Consider the following 13702-nt stretch of genomic DNA (forward strand, 5'->3'; position numbering starts at 1 on the left):
TTTGCACTGCTGACGATGGTCTCAATCAACCTGCAGCACAAGAAACGTGAGGGCTTAGTGGATAGGTGACACCTCTAATACCTAAGTTAGTATATCTCTTAGAGAGAGTTTATTTATTTATTCATTAAAACCTAAGTTTGAGTTTTACCTTTATTTAGGCTTTATATCCCTTTCTCTAAGTTGGGCCTCTATTTTCTCTGTGTTTGGGGTGTCCGCCAATTGCTCTGGATGCCATGCCGTCGTATTTAATTTGATTGCTCCTGTTGGTTCCTTGGATCATGTCTTCCACGGTAAGTGGTGAGTCGCGGCCTTTCTCAGGGTACCTTGTCAGGGACAGAATCTTATGTCGAGATCTCCTGCCTACGAGTTATCTAGGCAAAGGCGTGTCCGTGTGAACGCTATCTCATCTTCTATGCTGACTCGGACCTTATTCTCTCTTACTATTTGTTGGGCTAGTAGTGTTTGGTTCTTGGGCCTTGGCGAGGTGGACCGGTCCAGCCTGGTGGGGGATGAACGTGCCCTTCTAGTGTGATAGCCTTGAATCTTGATGATTTGAGGTGAAAAGTATAAAATGGTAAATAATGTGGTTTTTTCCTTGGACATTTTATTCATTCTTGCTTTTGTTATTTTTTCAAATAATTTTTATTTAATTAAAATTTAATAGACATGTTATGCAAATCTCGCAATATTGAGTGGAATTATGTTATTTATAAGTCGGTGAGAAAACATTTTTTTTTTTGTAATTAAGTTTCATTCATAATATAAGAGTCTAAACAGTTTAAAAGTATCCCAATTATACAATGTTAGAAGGGGTCCTTGCCACTATGGAAATCTAGAATACACTGTGGGATCCAAATTAGGGCGATGCTTCCATATGCTTGATTGGAAGCTACCCATTGCGCTAAGTTGTGCGCACATCGATTTTGAGATCGATGGATTTTTTTTGCTCTCCATTCTTCAAAGTTACGTAGCAAAAACTGGACGTCTTTGGTGATTGAGTGCATTGTCCAGTCTGTTGCTGACTTTGCTTTTGTGATTGCTTGTACTACCTGTTTGGAATCTCCTTCAATGAGTATCATTGTTAACTTTCTACTTTTGGCCTCTTGGACTGCCAATAGTGTAGCTGATGCTTCTTCAACATTTGGATTGGTGCTATGGATGAGGTCTATTTGAACAAAGATTGGGGTTCCTTTGTCATTTATACATATGGTAGCTATGATGCTCCCATTGTTTCTAACTGCCACATCAAATGAGAGTGAATGGAAACCAATTGGAGGGGCTACCATTTGAGTTATTGTTGGCAGAATTTCTCACTCCATGCTTTGCTGTGTTCTAAGAAAATTTTGGAGACTTTTGACATGAACCAATTTGGGGTGGGGCAGGGAGTATTATGAATTACCCAATTTCTAAGAAACCAGATGTTATCCATGGCATGTACAGAAAAGAGTTGAAAAGAATGGATGTCTTCTTCGGATATTTGTAAACCAAAGGATGGATTGAGATCCAGATTGAGATAGGCTGACTTGCAAAGTTCATTATGTTGATGGGCCATCTTGAATTTCTCCACATGATTTTGGAGAAGATGCAGTTGAGAAGCAGGTGGGAGAGATTTTCTTCTTCTGTATTGCATAGGAGACAAAGTATATGTTCCTATTCTAGAAGGATAAATCTTTTAAAAAGGGATCTTGTAGGAAGAATATTATGCATTACCTTCCAAAGAAAAAGTTTTAATATGTCCTGTATCTGTAGCTTCCATAGTTTTTTCAAACTATTATCAATGTGTTGCATTGGTGTGGGGACTTGAGTGTTGTTGATTAGTGCTGCATAGGCAGGTTTGACAGAGGAAATACTAAATGAATGGTGGATCCAATTAATCTTGTCCCTTATTGATGAATAGTTATAAGAGGAGAGGAGAATTTTTTGAATGTCATCAACAGATTGAAGAGTAAAGAGGGCCTGAAGAAAAATGGTGTTCCATCTTCTTGGCTCTTATAGTGTTAGCCCTACCACTTTCATGTTAGGCTCAATGTTTGGATTGTTTGGGTATGAGTTTTTAGGGAATGTAGACTAGGGACCCAAGGATCCACCCAAACTTTAGTGGAAGCACCATTATTGATTTGAAAACAGAAGCTGTCCTTGACAAAATCTCTTTGCTTAATAAGACCTTTCCAAAACCAGGAATCAGTGGGTTTACCACTCACGTCAAAGAAAGAGGAGTTTTTCATATACTTGCTCATTAGAAAATTCTTCCAAAGACTGGTGTGTCATTTAAAAGGGACAAGTCAAACTTTGATATGAGGGCTTTGTTGAACAAAGGAAGTTTTTTTAGACCCAGACCACCTAACGATTTTAGCAAACAGATTGACTCCAAGATTTTGGGGTAAGTTTATGGAGATTATTGTTATCAATACCCCACTAGAATCTATGAAAGGAATCGTCTAGTTGTTTTGTGATTGTGGTTGGCATGCAAATGGTGGACATGATGTAAGAGGGAATTGAGATGGCCACTGATCTGCTAAGAATAGTTTTTCCTGCCTGTGATAAGACTTTTGCTTTCCAGCCTTGCAATCAATTTTGAATTTTTTCCTTCATCTCTTGGAACAGGGTTTTATGTGCTGCACTTACGTAGAGAGGAAGTCCTAGGTATTTGAGTTTTAGGGGTGCAACTTTAAAGTTCAGGGATTCTCTTATATCTCTTATGGTTCTATTGAAAGTGTTCTTGCTGAAATGGATAGAACATTTTTCAAGGTTAATTTTCTGACCAGAACAGGATGTATTGGTGTCTAGGCATTGGGCAAAAGTTTGTGCATTTCGAGAAGAGGGTGTCCCAAAGAGAATTAAGTCATCAACAAAAAGAATGTGTGAAAGAGAGGGACCTCTTCTAGAAAATCTGACCCCATCTATGTCAATATTCAATTCTGTAATGAGGATTAATTTGGATATTACTTCGCTTCTCATAATAAACAGAAAAGGGAGACAATGGATCTTCTTGTCTTATATCATATGAAGGATGAAAGAAGCCAGTAGGGGAGCCATTAATGATGATGGAATAGGTAACAAAAGTAATATATTTTTCAATCCAATTAATCCAACTTTGGTTGAACCACAAAATTTGGAAAATAGAAACAAGAAATTAAGGACAGTCCATGTAATCAAAGGCTAGAGAAAACACCCTACTTAATATAAAATCCATTATAATTATATAAAAAAATAACATGTGACTATTTTATGGTAGTTATTGTAAAAATCTTCTCATTAGTTGAGTGCATCAATATGTAAATTTACAAATAGGTCATATATATGACACACCCTGCACAATTTAGAAATAATCATTTTACCACCAAAGGCGGTGGATCAATGGTGATTTAGTTTAATTCTATGTAGTTTGATAAGTACTATAATAAGTTTGAATTCGGATATGGATTCTCTTTAAGCTATTAGTAATTTAGTATTAGCTAATAAAAAGTTCATTAAGGAGAGGTTTAGATATTTTTAAGATAAGATGAAAGTTGAATAAAATATTATTTTTTAATATTATTTTTATTTTGAGATTTAAAAAAATTAAATTATTTATTACATTTTGTATAAAAATTTATAAAAACTATAATAATTAGATGAGATGATATTAGTTGCGATAAATTTTGAATCCAAACATCTCCTAAATTTTATAGGAAATTAAAAACTAAACTATAACTCAAGTTTGACAACCAGCGTTTGGAATTTCGTATCGTTTAGGTTATAGAATTCTAAAAAAAAAAAGTATTAAAGCATCTTTTATTTTTTTAAAACATTTTTTTGTGTATTTTAAAAAAATACAAAAAAGTAACAAATACGATACTATAAAATAAACAAATACGACACTGATAGATACAGTCGGTCTACGTATCATCTTTCTCAAAAGAAATAGATTGTTACCTCCAATTTTTCAATCTGTCCTTTTTATTCATTAAAATCAGAAAAATTCTAAACATAAATCACATATTCTATACATTTATTTAAAAATATATTATTTTATTTTTTTATTCACGTAATAAAAGTAATTTCAGATATATTTATAAATAAAATAAGATAAAAATATAAAATAATATGTTTTTAAGTGTGTGTAAGATATAAAACTTATAGATAGCACTGCTTTTAAAAACAAGTTTTCTCTTTCTCTTTGAAAAATTCTGGAAAGAAGTCACTGTAGTGGGAGCAGCTGCTGCACACCTTACGTGGTATAAGTAAAATACAAAAAATATCCTATAACATTCATCTTCTAAATTTGAAATTACGGACTGAGAACTGATGAGAGAGAGGGGATATGGGAGAGAGATCGAGATGTGAGAGAGCAACGATAAGAGAGAGAGAGACCGACGATGAGAGTGAGAACGGAGATGAGAGAGAGAGAGAGCATGAGGGATGACAGAAGAGTCAAAGAGAGAGAGACCGAGAGGAGAGAGAGAGCTGATGAGAGAGAGAGTGAAGATGAGAGAGATCGAGATGAGTGAGAGAGTTCGAGATGAGAGAGAGAGAGTCGAGGAGAGAGAAACCGAGATGAGAGAGAGCTCAAGATGAGAGAGAGAGAGAGAGTTGAGGAGAGAGAGACCGAGATGAGAGAGAGAGAGCTCGAGATGAGAGAGAGAGCAAAAATGAGAGAGAGAGAGAGTCGAGGAGAGAGAGACGATGAGAGAGAGAGCTTGAGATGAGAGAGACTCGAAGAGAGTTGTTCCGATGAGAGAGAGAGCTCGAGATGAGAGAGAGAGACAAGGAGAGAGAAACGATGAGAGAAAAGATAAGATGAGAGAGACGAGAGAAGTCGTCTAGTGAAAAAAATACATAGACTAGAAACATCCACGTAGTGAGTGCATTGCACCCACTACAGTGGATGCTATGTAGCATCTCTTTTTTCATTTCATTTTTTTTTTTTTTTTAAGTGAAAATGGAATCTAATAGATTCCAATAAAAGAGTAGAAGCACGGACTCGTCGTGAGAAACTACTCCACACCAATAACGCTACTTCCCAAAACCCTCATTTCCTCAACCTTGTCTCTCTCAATTTCTCCGAGTGTTTGTGAAAAATGAGGCCGTCTATCTTCAGATCCGTACAATCCGCGGTTGCGAGAAACAGTCCTCGCCGTTCCTACTCCTCCGACTCCGTTCCGGAACGCAAGGTCGTTGTTCTCGGCGCCGCCGGCGGGATCGGCCAGCCCCTGGCTTTGCTAATGAAGCTCAACCCTCTCGTCTCCAAGCTTGCCCTCTATGATATCGCCGGAACCCCCGGTGTGGCTGCCGATGTCGGCCACATCAACACCAGATCTGAGGTCCACTCACACGCACCTCTCCCCCCCCCCCCCCCCCTCGGGTTTTCGTCTATGTTTTTCTTTTCTTTTCCGAGGCTCACTGTTATACTGGGTTTGATCATGCCCGCGTGAGTGAATGTTTTGGAATCCCTATTCCTTGTACATGCGACTGTGCGGTTTTCATTCTTTTTTTTCCCAACTCAATTAATTGGTTTTATTTGTTAGCGAAAAATTGAAGGGAAAAGAAAGTCTAATACTTGAATAATTCACTGTTCCTAATTTTATTTTGCTTTTATGAATATATGTTTTTTAGTAAATTCCTTGTCCTTTCAAAAGCTGTCTACTTTATGGTCTATATTTACTGGGTTTAATTGAATGAGTTGTTTTATGTATCTGCCTTTTGTATAGGTGGCTGGTTACATGGGTGAAGACCAGCTGGGCAAAGCTTTAGAGGGATCCGATGTTGTTATCATCCCAGCTGGCGTGCCCAGAAAGCCCGGAATGACCCGTGATGATCTCTTCAATATTAATGCAGGGATCGTCAAATCTCTGTGCACTGCCATCGCCAAGTACTGCCCTAATGTGAGTCTCTGTATATAATTTTCTGTCCTTTTTTTTTTTTTTTTTTCATTTTTAAACTTGCTACTTGACTTTGAAAATGATAGCATTGAATTGGGCATTTAACACCTTTCATATTTTTCACTCAAGTTCTTTTCAATTTTTATGTTTATTTTATTTTTTTGTATAATGCGGACTTGAGCAATTTTTTCATAAGTAATGAAGGATATTATTGACGAACAATAATATTCATATCCAATGTACACGTGAAGTAAAATATTATGTAGAACATGGTTGGACCTTTGCATTCTAGAAGGCATCGAGTGATTTGAGCTATTTGTTATTTTGGTTCTTTTGATGATATATTTTTATATGGTTGTATGGCAAACGTTTTGTGGGATCAGGCTCTTGTTAACATGATAAGCAACCCTGTGAACTCAACGGTTCCCATTGCTGCTGAGGTTTTCAAGAAAGCAGGAACATACAATGAGAAGAGATTGTTTGGTGTGACTACCCTTGATGTGGTTAGAGCTAAGACATTCTATGCTGGGAAGGCAAACGTGAATGTTGCAGGTATGCAATGGCCTACTACTGGAAACTAGTTCTTTTACTCTGTTATTGCTAAAATAATAAATTTTAATTAATTAATGAAATTTTTTGAGTATATTCCTGTCTGATTGGTAAAAAACTAGAACTCAGCTGAACTTGGCAAGATCCTATTTCATCTTCCAACTCTTAAGCAACAAATATCATGCATTAGACCCAATGGAAGATGAAATCCTCAATTCATCTGATATTTGTTCTTTCTATTCTTGCTACTTGAAAATGTGCATTCATGTTCAAGGAAAAGTTATCCTGGATGGTTTTCGGGCTGAACTGAGTTTTGTGCATTTGTTCACACAGAGGTCAATGTACCAGTTGTTGGCGGCCATGCTGGCATAACCATTCTCCCGCTATTTTCTCAAGTAATTCTTTTGTTCCTCAACCTCCATCGTGTTCTATCATATCGAGCTATATCTCCATTGAATATAAGTTGGTAAAATCTGGTTTGCTTCCCTCTTGTTGAAGGAGACATGGCTAATTCTGAGTTGTTTGTTTGATAGGCCACACCAAAAGCCAATTTTTCAGATGAAGATATCAAGGCTCTTACAAAGAGAACTCAAGATGGAGGCACAGAAGTTGTAGAAGCAAAGGCTGGAAAGGGGTCTGCCACATTGTCAATGGCGTAAGTCTCAATTGATACTCATCACAAATATATTTTCTGTTGATATGTAGATACTCCGGTTTGTTTCTCAAAGACCATGACATTGTTTCTTGGAGATGAAAAAAATGTATTTATGTATATTTGATGCACTCGTAGTTTCAGAAATAGTTGGGTATTTGCTTGTATCAGTGGTCAGTTTTTCCATCTGTGAATTGGTTTCACATTTAGGAACACGTGTAAAATAAATGGATAAAACTTTAGACAAATGCTTTGTTAGTTTCAACTTTCAGATGAAATTGCTATGGATGCACTATAATTATCAATGCTACTTTTGAAATGCATTTGGTTAAATTTTTTTAATGGATGAATGAATGCAAGAATTTGGATTTTGCTTTGGAGAATTTTTATGATCTTTTGAGAATTTTTGCTTTAAAGCTCATTTGGCCTGATTATATGTATTTTGTCCCACTTATCTTGTCCAATGTTTTTTTTTTTTTTTTAATAAGTAAGCTTATCTTGCCCAATCTTTCTATTGTTTTCCCATTTTGTAACTCCATCTCTTATACCTGTTCTTTTTGTAGTGCTGGGGGATAGAAGGAAACCTTTATGGGTGATTATGTATTAAATGCCTGTGTTTCTTGTAGCTATGCTGGAGCCATGTTTGCTGATGCTTGCCTGAAGGGACTCAATGGGGTTCCAGATGTAGTGGAATGTTCATTTGTTCAATCAACTGTCACTGAGCTTCCTTTCTTTGCTTCTAAGGTGATTGACCTTGAACTCGTTTGATGATTTCTATAGGAAGGTCTTTGCTTATTGCAGTCCACATCCACACTTGTCAATTGCCACGAGTTCTTTTGACCTTTTATTTTTAGCTCATGCTGTTGGTGCAAATGTGCAATGGTATCCTGCATTGCACTATTAATGCTTTGACTTGAAACTGGTTCATTTTACATGAGAATTTTACAAAGGCCACCGTTTCGAATGTTCCCTGCTTTTGTGTGCCACTTACGTGAATGGTGGATAAACTTATTCATATGGCCAGCCTGATTTTCATATTCAGCCAGATGATAATGGAAACGGTGTGGCTATATTTTGCCTCTGTTGGTCATCAGTATTAAAACATGTTTCCTATATTTTTGCAGGTACGGCTTGGAAAGAATGGGGTGGAGGAGGTTCTGGAGTTGGGCCCCCTCTCCGACTATGAAAAGGAAAACTTGGAAAGTCTGAAGCCCGAACTCCTGGCATCCATTGAAAAGGGAATCAAGTTTGCCAACCAGAGTTAGATAACACTATTATTTATGGCTGGGGTGGTATATGCCTACTCCTGAGAGAGACGCCCAAATTTTGCCTTTCGTTTTCTTTTACCAATGTTGTATTTGTTGCTGCAAGTGGCACCGGCTTTTAGCTGTTTTGTCAGGCCTTTTGAAAAAGCAAAGATTCCATCAATAATTCCCAGTGGCATGTTTAGGTTGAACAGTACACATTTAGGTTGGGATGATCTATTCATCGAACCCTACTGATAAAATCATTGACGTGACTTGCATCGGATTAATGTGTTGTAGATTGTTAGCTCTTTTGGCTTCCGGAGGATGTTGGAAATGTAGTGGATGCTTGAACTTGACCAGGCTGGAATGTGAAATTAAATTTAATTCTTTTCTAAAACGGACAAAAAAGAGAAAGGAAGGGCTGGAGACAAATTACTTCCCATTCCCGAGTTTTCACCATAAAATCTAGAACAATTGTGGCCAGGGAGTGCTATGTTTTGGGAATATCTGGTATCATTGGGTACACGGTTATTGGCTCATTGCCCACAAAACTTAGCCCACGTTTATGAATGAGTCTACTACAACCTGTCCATCTGGTTCGTAGCTAGAAACCAATAAAAAAGATGCGGAAGGACGTCCAGTCAAGAACTCGTTCTTGAGGTTTTCATTGCCAATCTGCAAGGTATCAGAGGCTTTTCTATCTGGTTTGAAACCCAAGGACCTGTTACAATACATAAGGTCCCAAGTGCTATCAATACACGGAAGATACAAAAACACATTCCATCCGACTAAATTGGTCCCTCCAATCCGTCTAGCCCATTATCATGGTAAACGGCCACCATGTTTTTTGTTGACAAGTAAATGGCCATCATGTTGATGCAGTGTTGAAAGGAAAAGCAGGAAAACCTAGCATCAGGGTTCTGAAATCAGGGATGACTAAGAGTTGGCAATGCACATTTGCTACACGAAAAGGTTCTGTCATTATAATATCTAACATTATTATACAAAATGCTTCCAGAACAAAGGATCACCATAGAAGGGCAAAAAAAAAACAAAAAAGGATTACAATGAGCCACCTATAAATAAAGGTTACAAGTCATACTCCTTAAGTACTCCATTTCATAATGCAGCCAAAAAGCAGAAGCACCTTGAATGGTTCTACACAACCATATGCTATGCAAAATCAGTTGCTTAAGATTGTCAACTGTAACAATTGCAGATCAACTTATTTCTGCCATCTTGAAAACTGCACCAAAATTATTGAGCTTGTCAACTTTGGATTTTATTATCATACTGGTACCCAGTACAGTCCCGCATGCACATGCATGCGTCACACATGAACACGGACACAAGCACACAGAGACATATATACAATATCAGTCATCTTTCTATAACATGAACTGAATCTGAAAACTGAATTCATGTTAAAGCACATTATGAAAGGCTATTTGGTGTAGGTTGGGACAGATATATGGAAAGAAGTTTTCTGAAACATCTGGCATATCTTTTGAAATTGCAACTTTCAATTCCCAAAGTGAAATGAGAAGAAACTTTAGTATGTCATGCAGATAGCTTCGACAGCTTTACTTACAAATATATAAAGATGGCTTTGACAACTTATAAAGTAAAGTACTACCGAAAAAAAAAAACAAAAAAAAAAAAAAACTTATGAAGTACAATACAGAGGTGCAATGTACTATCCCCCATCCTTATTTCTATTTTTTCTAAACTTGCACTATATATCCTTGGTTTTATTCCTACTTGACCTAAAACCTTTCAATCCTAAATTATCATTCCAAACTCCAACTAGGAGTTAATTTCTGCCATAGTCTCATCAACATGATATTATCTTTAAAAAGATACACAGCCTTAATTTTGATCCATGATGTAAACTTACCATATTAGGAAGCTCGCATGTGATATCTCCACTTGATCATACACATCCTTGACCATGTCAACATACCTTAGAGAAGCTCTTTCTGTTCCAAAATGCACCACATTAATGAAAAGATTTATCCAGTTTTATCTCCTCAAAGCATCCTTCACCTAAACCATCCTGGGTTTTTGTATGAATCCAGCAATTTCCATCCTGAACTCCCTAATCTGCTATATTACTTCTATAAAGAAGATTATAAAAAAGCTCCATCATTCTTTAATATCTACTTCACTTGCTAAAACTCTTTGACCTTCATCTTTGACACATTTATAGTGACTCAACTCTCATGTTGTCCTTTTCCTTGACTTCACTAGCTACCTGTTTTGGATTCTTCTTCATCACTCTGTAATTTTCACAAACCTCATTGTTTGTCCATTATCTTTCTTTAACCTAACTGCTGTCTGAACCCCTTCGTTCCACCATCAAGTGTTCTCAGACGATGACTGGTCTTTTGATTCTCCAAGCACCTCTTTGGCCTCTATTGTTATGCAACTAGCCATTCATCCAATGAGCCGGGCAGCCTGTTGGGCTGTGCGTATGGTACAATGCCAGAATGGCAAAGCTTAAATGACAATATCATTACAAGTCATGTAAACAACAGGAGACCAATGGTTTTCAATAACTACGATGATTTTACACCTGTACATGCATAAACACACAAATAACAGGAGACCCGTGTATAAACACACACAATGATTCCTACCTCACCTGGATCCTTTGACGTTCAAGGTCAATGTGCATCTGACCCAGTTGCAGAGGAACCATCACTGTGGGAATCTGCATGCAGAATAGCAGACTAAATTGATCAATCTACAGCAGGGTTTAGATGGAACAGGAATAAAGGCATGCAATCCTACTATTACAACTTTACAAGAGATAGCAGCCAACTGTGAACTTTTAATCTTTTACCGTTTGAAGAGGATCCAGAGTCACTGCCAGAACTGCTGGAACTACTCGATCCACTCACGTTATCACCTTGCTTTTCTCCTTGAACTGGGGTCAATTTGGTAACATTGTTTTCAACTGGTTAAAATTCAACAGGTTTCCAATGACAACAGCACATAACAATTAAATTTTCCTCAAATACCAATGGTGAGCTCAAACCAAAGAACCACCAATCCTCAGGTCAAGAATTTTACCTGCTTCAGTTTCTTTAGGAGCCTCAGCGACGGCTGGTGCTAAATTCTGAAAATATAATATAATCAATTTTTTATTAGCCAACAGCAGTTTCATATGGTAAATAGAGAGACTGAACGAATAAGTAATTTATAGTCTTACCGTCTCCTGGGTAGCATTGTCGGTTTCTGCCTCTGACTGAAGAGCAATTTCAGTTTTTCTCTTATTCTTGCTCAAACTCTTTTTATAATTGGTCACAAACCTATCCAATTCCCAAAGTGTTTCTGGATCAACACTGGCTATGTCCACTTCAATTTCATCATCTTGTTGAAAGAGACCTGGATTCCTCCTCTTAATTATCTGGACAATATTATCTAGCTTCTCTGAAGGCAAACTCTGAAGGTTTAAGCTGAGCCTCTGCTTCTCCTCATAAGTCATATCCCTTTTGTCAGGATCCTTAGCTTTAGGTTTCTTCGGAACCGGGCTCCTAACAACCTGACTATGACTGCCGGGTTTCAACTTAGGTTCCACAGGCATGGTTTTAGATTCTGCTATCTCTGAAGTCCTCGTTTCCACTGGTGGTGGAGCAGGCACGGGGGGTAGAGCTGGTGCTGGTGCTGGAGCTGGAGCCAGCATGGGAGCCTTTCTTGAAGTGGGTGTTGGCAAACCTGCATCATGACCCATTTCAATTCTCCTACTACGATTGAACTCAGACTCTATAGGTTTCCATTGCTCCTCAAATATTTTGGAAAGCTGCTCAGCCATGAAGTGAACATCCTGCCCTTTCGGGTTATACAACATGGCATTATTAAATGCGAGTCTTACATCCTCTGCAAACTCTCTGGGGGACTTATACCAATTCTTATTCAGCCTATTCTTCACCGTTCCCAAATCCATTGGGTGCTTGACAATAGTATGATAATCACGAAGCCCGAGACCCTTCACATCCACCGGCTTATTGAACACCCAACCAAACTTATGCTTCATCAACTTGGAGAGTAAATCGGCGCAACTCTTAAACACCGGACTCAAATACCAATCTTTACCAAACCCCAATCCCATTTCACCCCCACCGTCCCTCTTCCCTCCATTGGATTTCAACTTCTTTTTGCTCTCCTTCCCCGAGACGAGATCCAAATTCTGATTATGCTGATTCGCCTTGGGCGTCTTCTTCTCTTTCACCGCTGATTCACCAATTCGTTGCTCATTCTTCTCCGCCGCGGACACGGTCAAACTCCGAAACGGTTTTGAATTCGAACCCGCCTCTGAATTGACCCTCATTGCAGTTCCAACTTTATCAACCACAACTTCAAGCTTCTTCATTAAGCTTCTCACATGGTCAAGCTCACTCGCTAGCTTCCTCCTAAGCTCTCTAACCTCACTCTTCGACCTTGATTTCACGCTAATCCTAACCCGGTTCTCGAATCTGGCATAATCCGGCAAGCCATTCCCCTTGGCGAGCTCACGGCAGCTCTGTGAAACCGGTTCATGCAGATTCTGGCTTGAAGAGTCGTCTGACGCCACCGAATCGAACGTCCACGGCGGCTGAGAGGAGTTGTTATCTTCGGTAGTGGTGGCTAGGGTTTGAGAGGGGGACAGCTGGGTGGCATTACCGTAATTCTTGGGTTTCTTGTGGTTCTTTCGGCTATAGACCTTGCTGCTCTCCTCCCACCTGCGCTTCTTCTCTCTCGCTTCGTCATCCCGTAATAACCCCGAAGCCATACATGTAAATAAGCTTAAAAAACCCTGATTTGAACACAAAACCAGCAGTCTGAATCTGATTAAAGCTTTGGTTTCGGATCGTTTACGTAGGGGAAGTTTAAAAATAAAAAAAAAAACCTAAATTGACGGGTGATATGAAAACCCTACGATTTAGAGGTTTGGGTGGATTTGGAAAAGTACGGAGTAAGAGTTTTCGGAGGGGAATATACACAAAAGTTAGGATTTTTAGCTGCGGAGAAAGAAGATGACCGAATCAGGGTTCGAATTAGTTGCAGAAAAGCCCTAGAATGCGACTGCTGCGAAACCAATCCCAGGCTTCCTGCTCCCAGGCTCGGCAGCGAGTCAGAGTTTACACTTGGGGAGTGAGGTTGGGAGAGCACGCGCTGGAGAGCGAGTGAAGGTAATAAGTGCCACGTCAGATAAGACCCGTGCGTTGGAATATACCGAGACGTGCAACTAACTATGTTGATACACACGTGTGATAGTTATTTGCGGAATAATTGATAGTGTTGTTGGCATGTGTTGATTAGGCTGAAGAAAACAAGGAATGAACAAACATTTTAACGTTTGAGTTGTTATTGTTAAGTCGGTGTAAAATATATTATTTATAATATTTAAG

The 13702-nt window shown here is 38.5% G+C and overlaps 2 protein-coding genes across 8 annotated transcripts; one reads left to right on the top strand and one right to left on the bottom strand.

The window, feature by feature from the left end:
• The first annotated feature begins 4884 nt into the window (after positions 1 to 4884).
• Positions 4885 to 8592, top strand: LOC121236133 (malate dehydrogenase, mitochondrial). Its single transcript, XM_041132646.1, has 7 exons — positions 4885 to 5303; positions 5691 to 5864; positions 6245 to 6413; positions 6744 to 6805; positions 6944 to 7065; positions 7689 to 7806; positions 8187 to 8592. Exons 1-7 carry the CDS (start codon positions 5061 to 5063, stop codon positions 8325 to 8327), a joined length of 1029 nt encoding a protein of 342 aa, XP_040988580.1. The 5' UTR covers positions 4885 to 5060; the 3' UTR covers positions 8328 to 8592.
• Positions 8593 to 9265: 673 nt separating this feature from the next.
• On the bottom strand, positions 9266 to 13459 carry LOC121236132 (transcription factor GTE4-like). Of its 7 annotated transcripts, none has more exons than XR_005934658.1 (6): positions 11524 to 13458; positions 11385 to 11430; positions 11155 to 11268; positions 10954 to 11022; positions 10207 to 10774; positions 9266 to 9555 (listed from the first exon to the last, which is right to left on the bottom strand). XR_005934658.1 is itself a non-coding variant. In XM_041132645.1 (5 exons), the coding sequence occupies exons 1-4, from the start codon at positions 13081 to 13083 to the stop codon at positions 10976 to 10978; spliced, it is 1737 nt and encodes a 578-aa protein (XP_040988579.1). In that variant the 5' UTR covers positions 13084 to 13459; the 3' UTR covers positions 9266 to 9555; positions 10949 to 10975. The 7 variants fall into 7 exon arrangements, 5 of the variants coding, with proteins under 5 accessions (XP_040988579.1, XP_040988574.1, XP_040988577.1 ...); XR_005934657.1 differs by having other exon boundaries at positions 10949 to 11022; XM_041132645.1 differs by lacking the exon at positions 10207 to 10774 and having other exon boundaries at positions 10949 to 11022; positions 11155 to 11238; positions 11524 to 13459.
• Positions 13460 to 13702: the final 243 nt, after the last annotated feature.

Source organism: Juglans microcarpa x Juglans regia, chromosome 6D, assembly GCF_004785595.1.
Source record: "Juglans microcarpa x Juglans regia isolate MS1-56 chromosome 6D, Jm3101_v1.0, whole genome shotgun sequence".
Taxonomy (NCBI): Eukaryota; Viridiplantae; Streptophyta; class Magnoliopsida; order Fagales; family Juglandaceae; genus Juglans; species Juglans microcarpa x Juglans regia.

Coding starts and splice junctions, on each gene's coding strand:
- LOC121236133 (XM_041132646.1), top strand. CDS start 5,061: ATGAGGCCGTCTATCTTCAGATCCGTACAATCCGCGGTTGCGAGAAAC. Junction 5,865..6,244: donor TCGCCAAGTACTGCCCTAAT/GTGAGTCTCTGT, acceptor TTGTGGGATCAG/GCTCTTGTTAACATGATAAG. Junction 7,807..8,186: donor TTCCTTTCTTTGCTTCTAAG/GTGATTGACCTT, acceptor ATATTTTTGCAG/GTACGGCTTGGAAAGAATGG.
- LOC121236132 (XM_041132640.1), bottom strand. CDS start 13,083: ATGGCTTCGGGGTTATTACGGGATGACGAAGCGAGAGAGAAGAAGCGC. Junction 11,431..11,523: donor ACAATGCTACCCAGGAGACG/GTAAGACTATAA, acceptor TTATATTTTCAG/AATTTAGCACCAGCCGTCGC. Junction 11,023..11,154: donor CTCTGGATCCTCTTCAAACG/GTAAAAGATTAA, acceptor TTCTGCATGCAG/ATTCCCACAGTGATGGTTCC.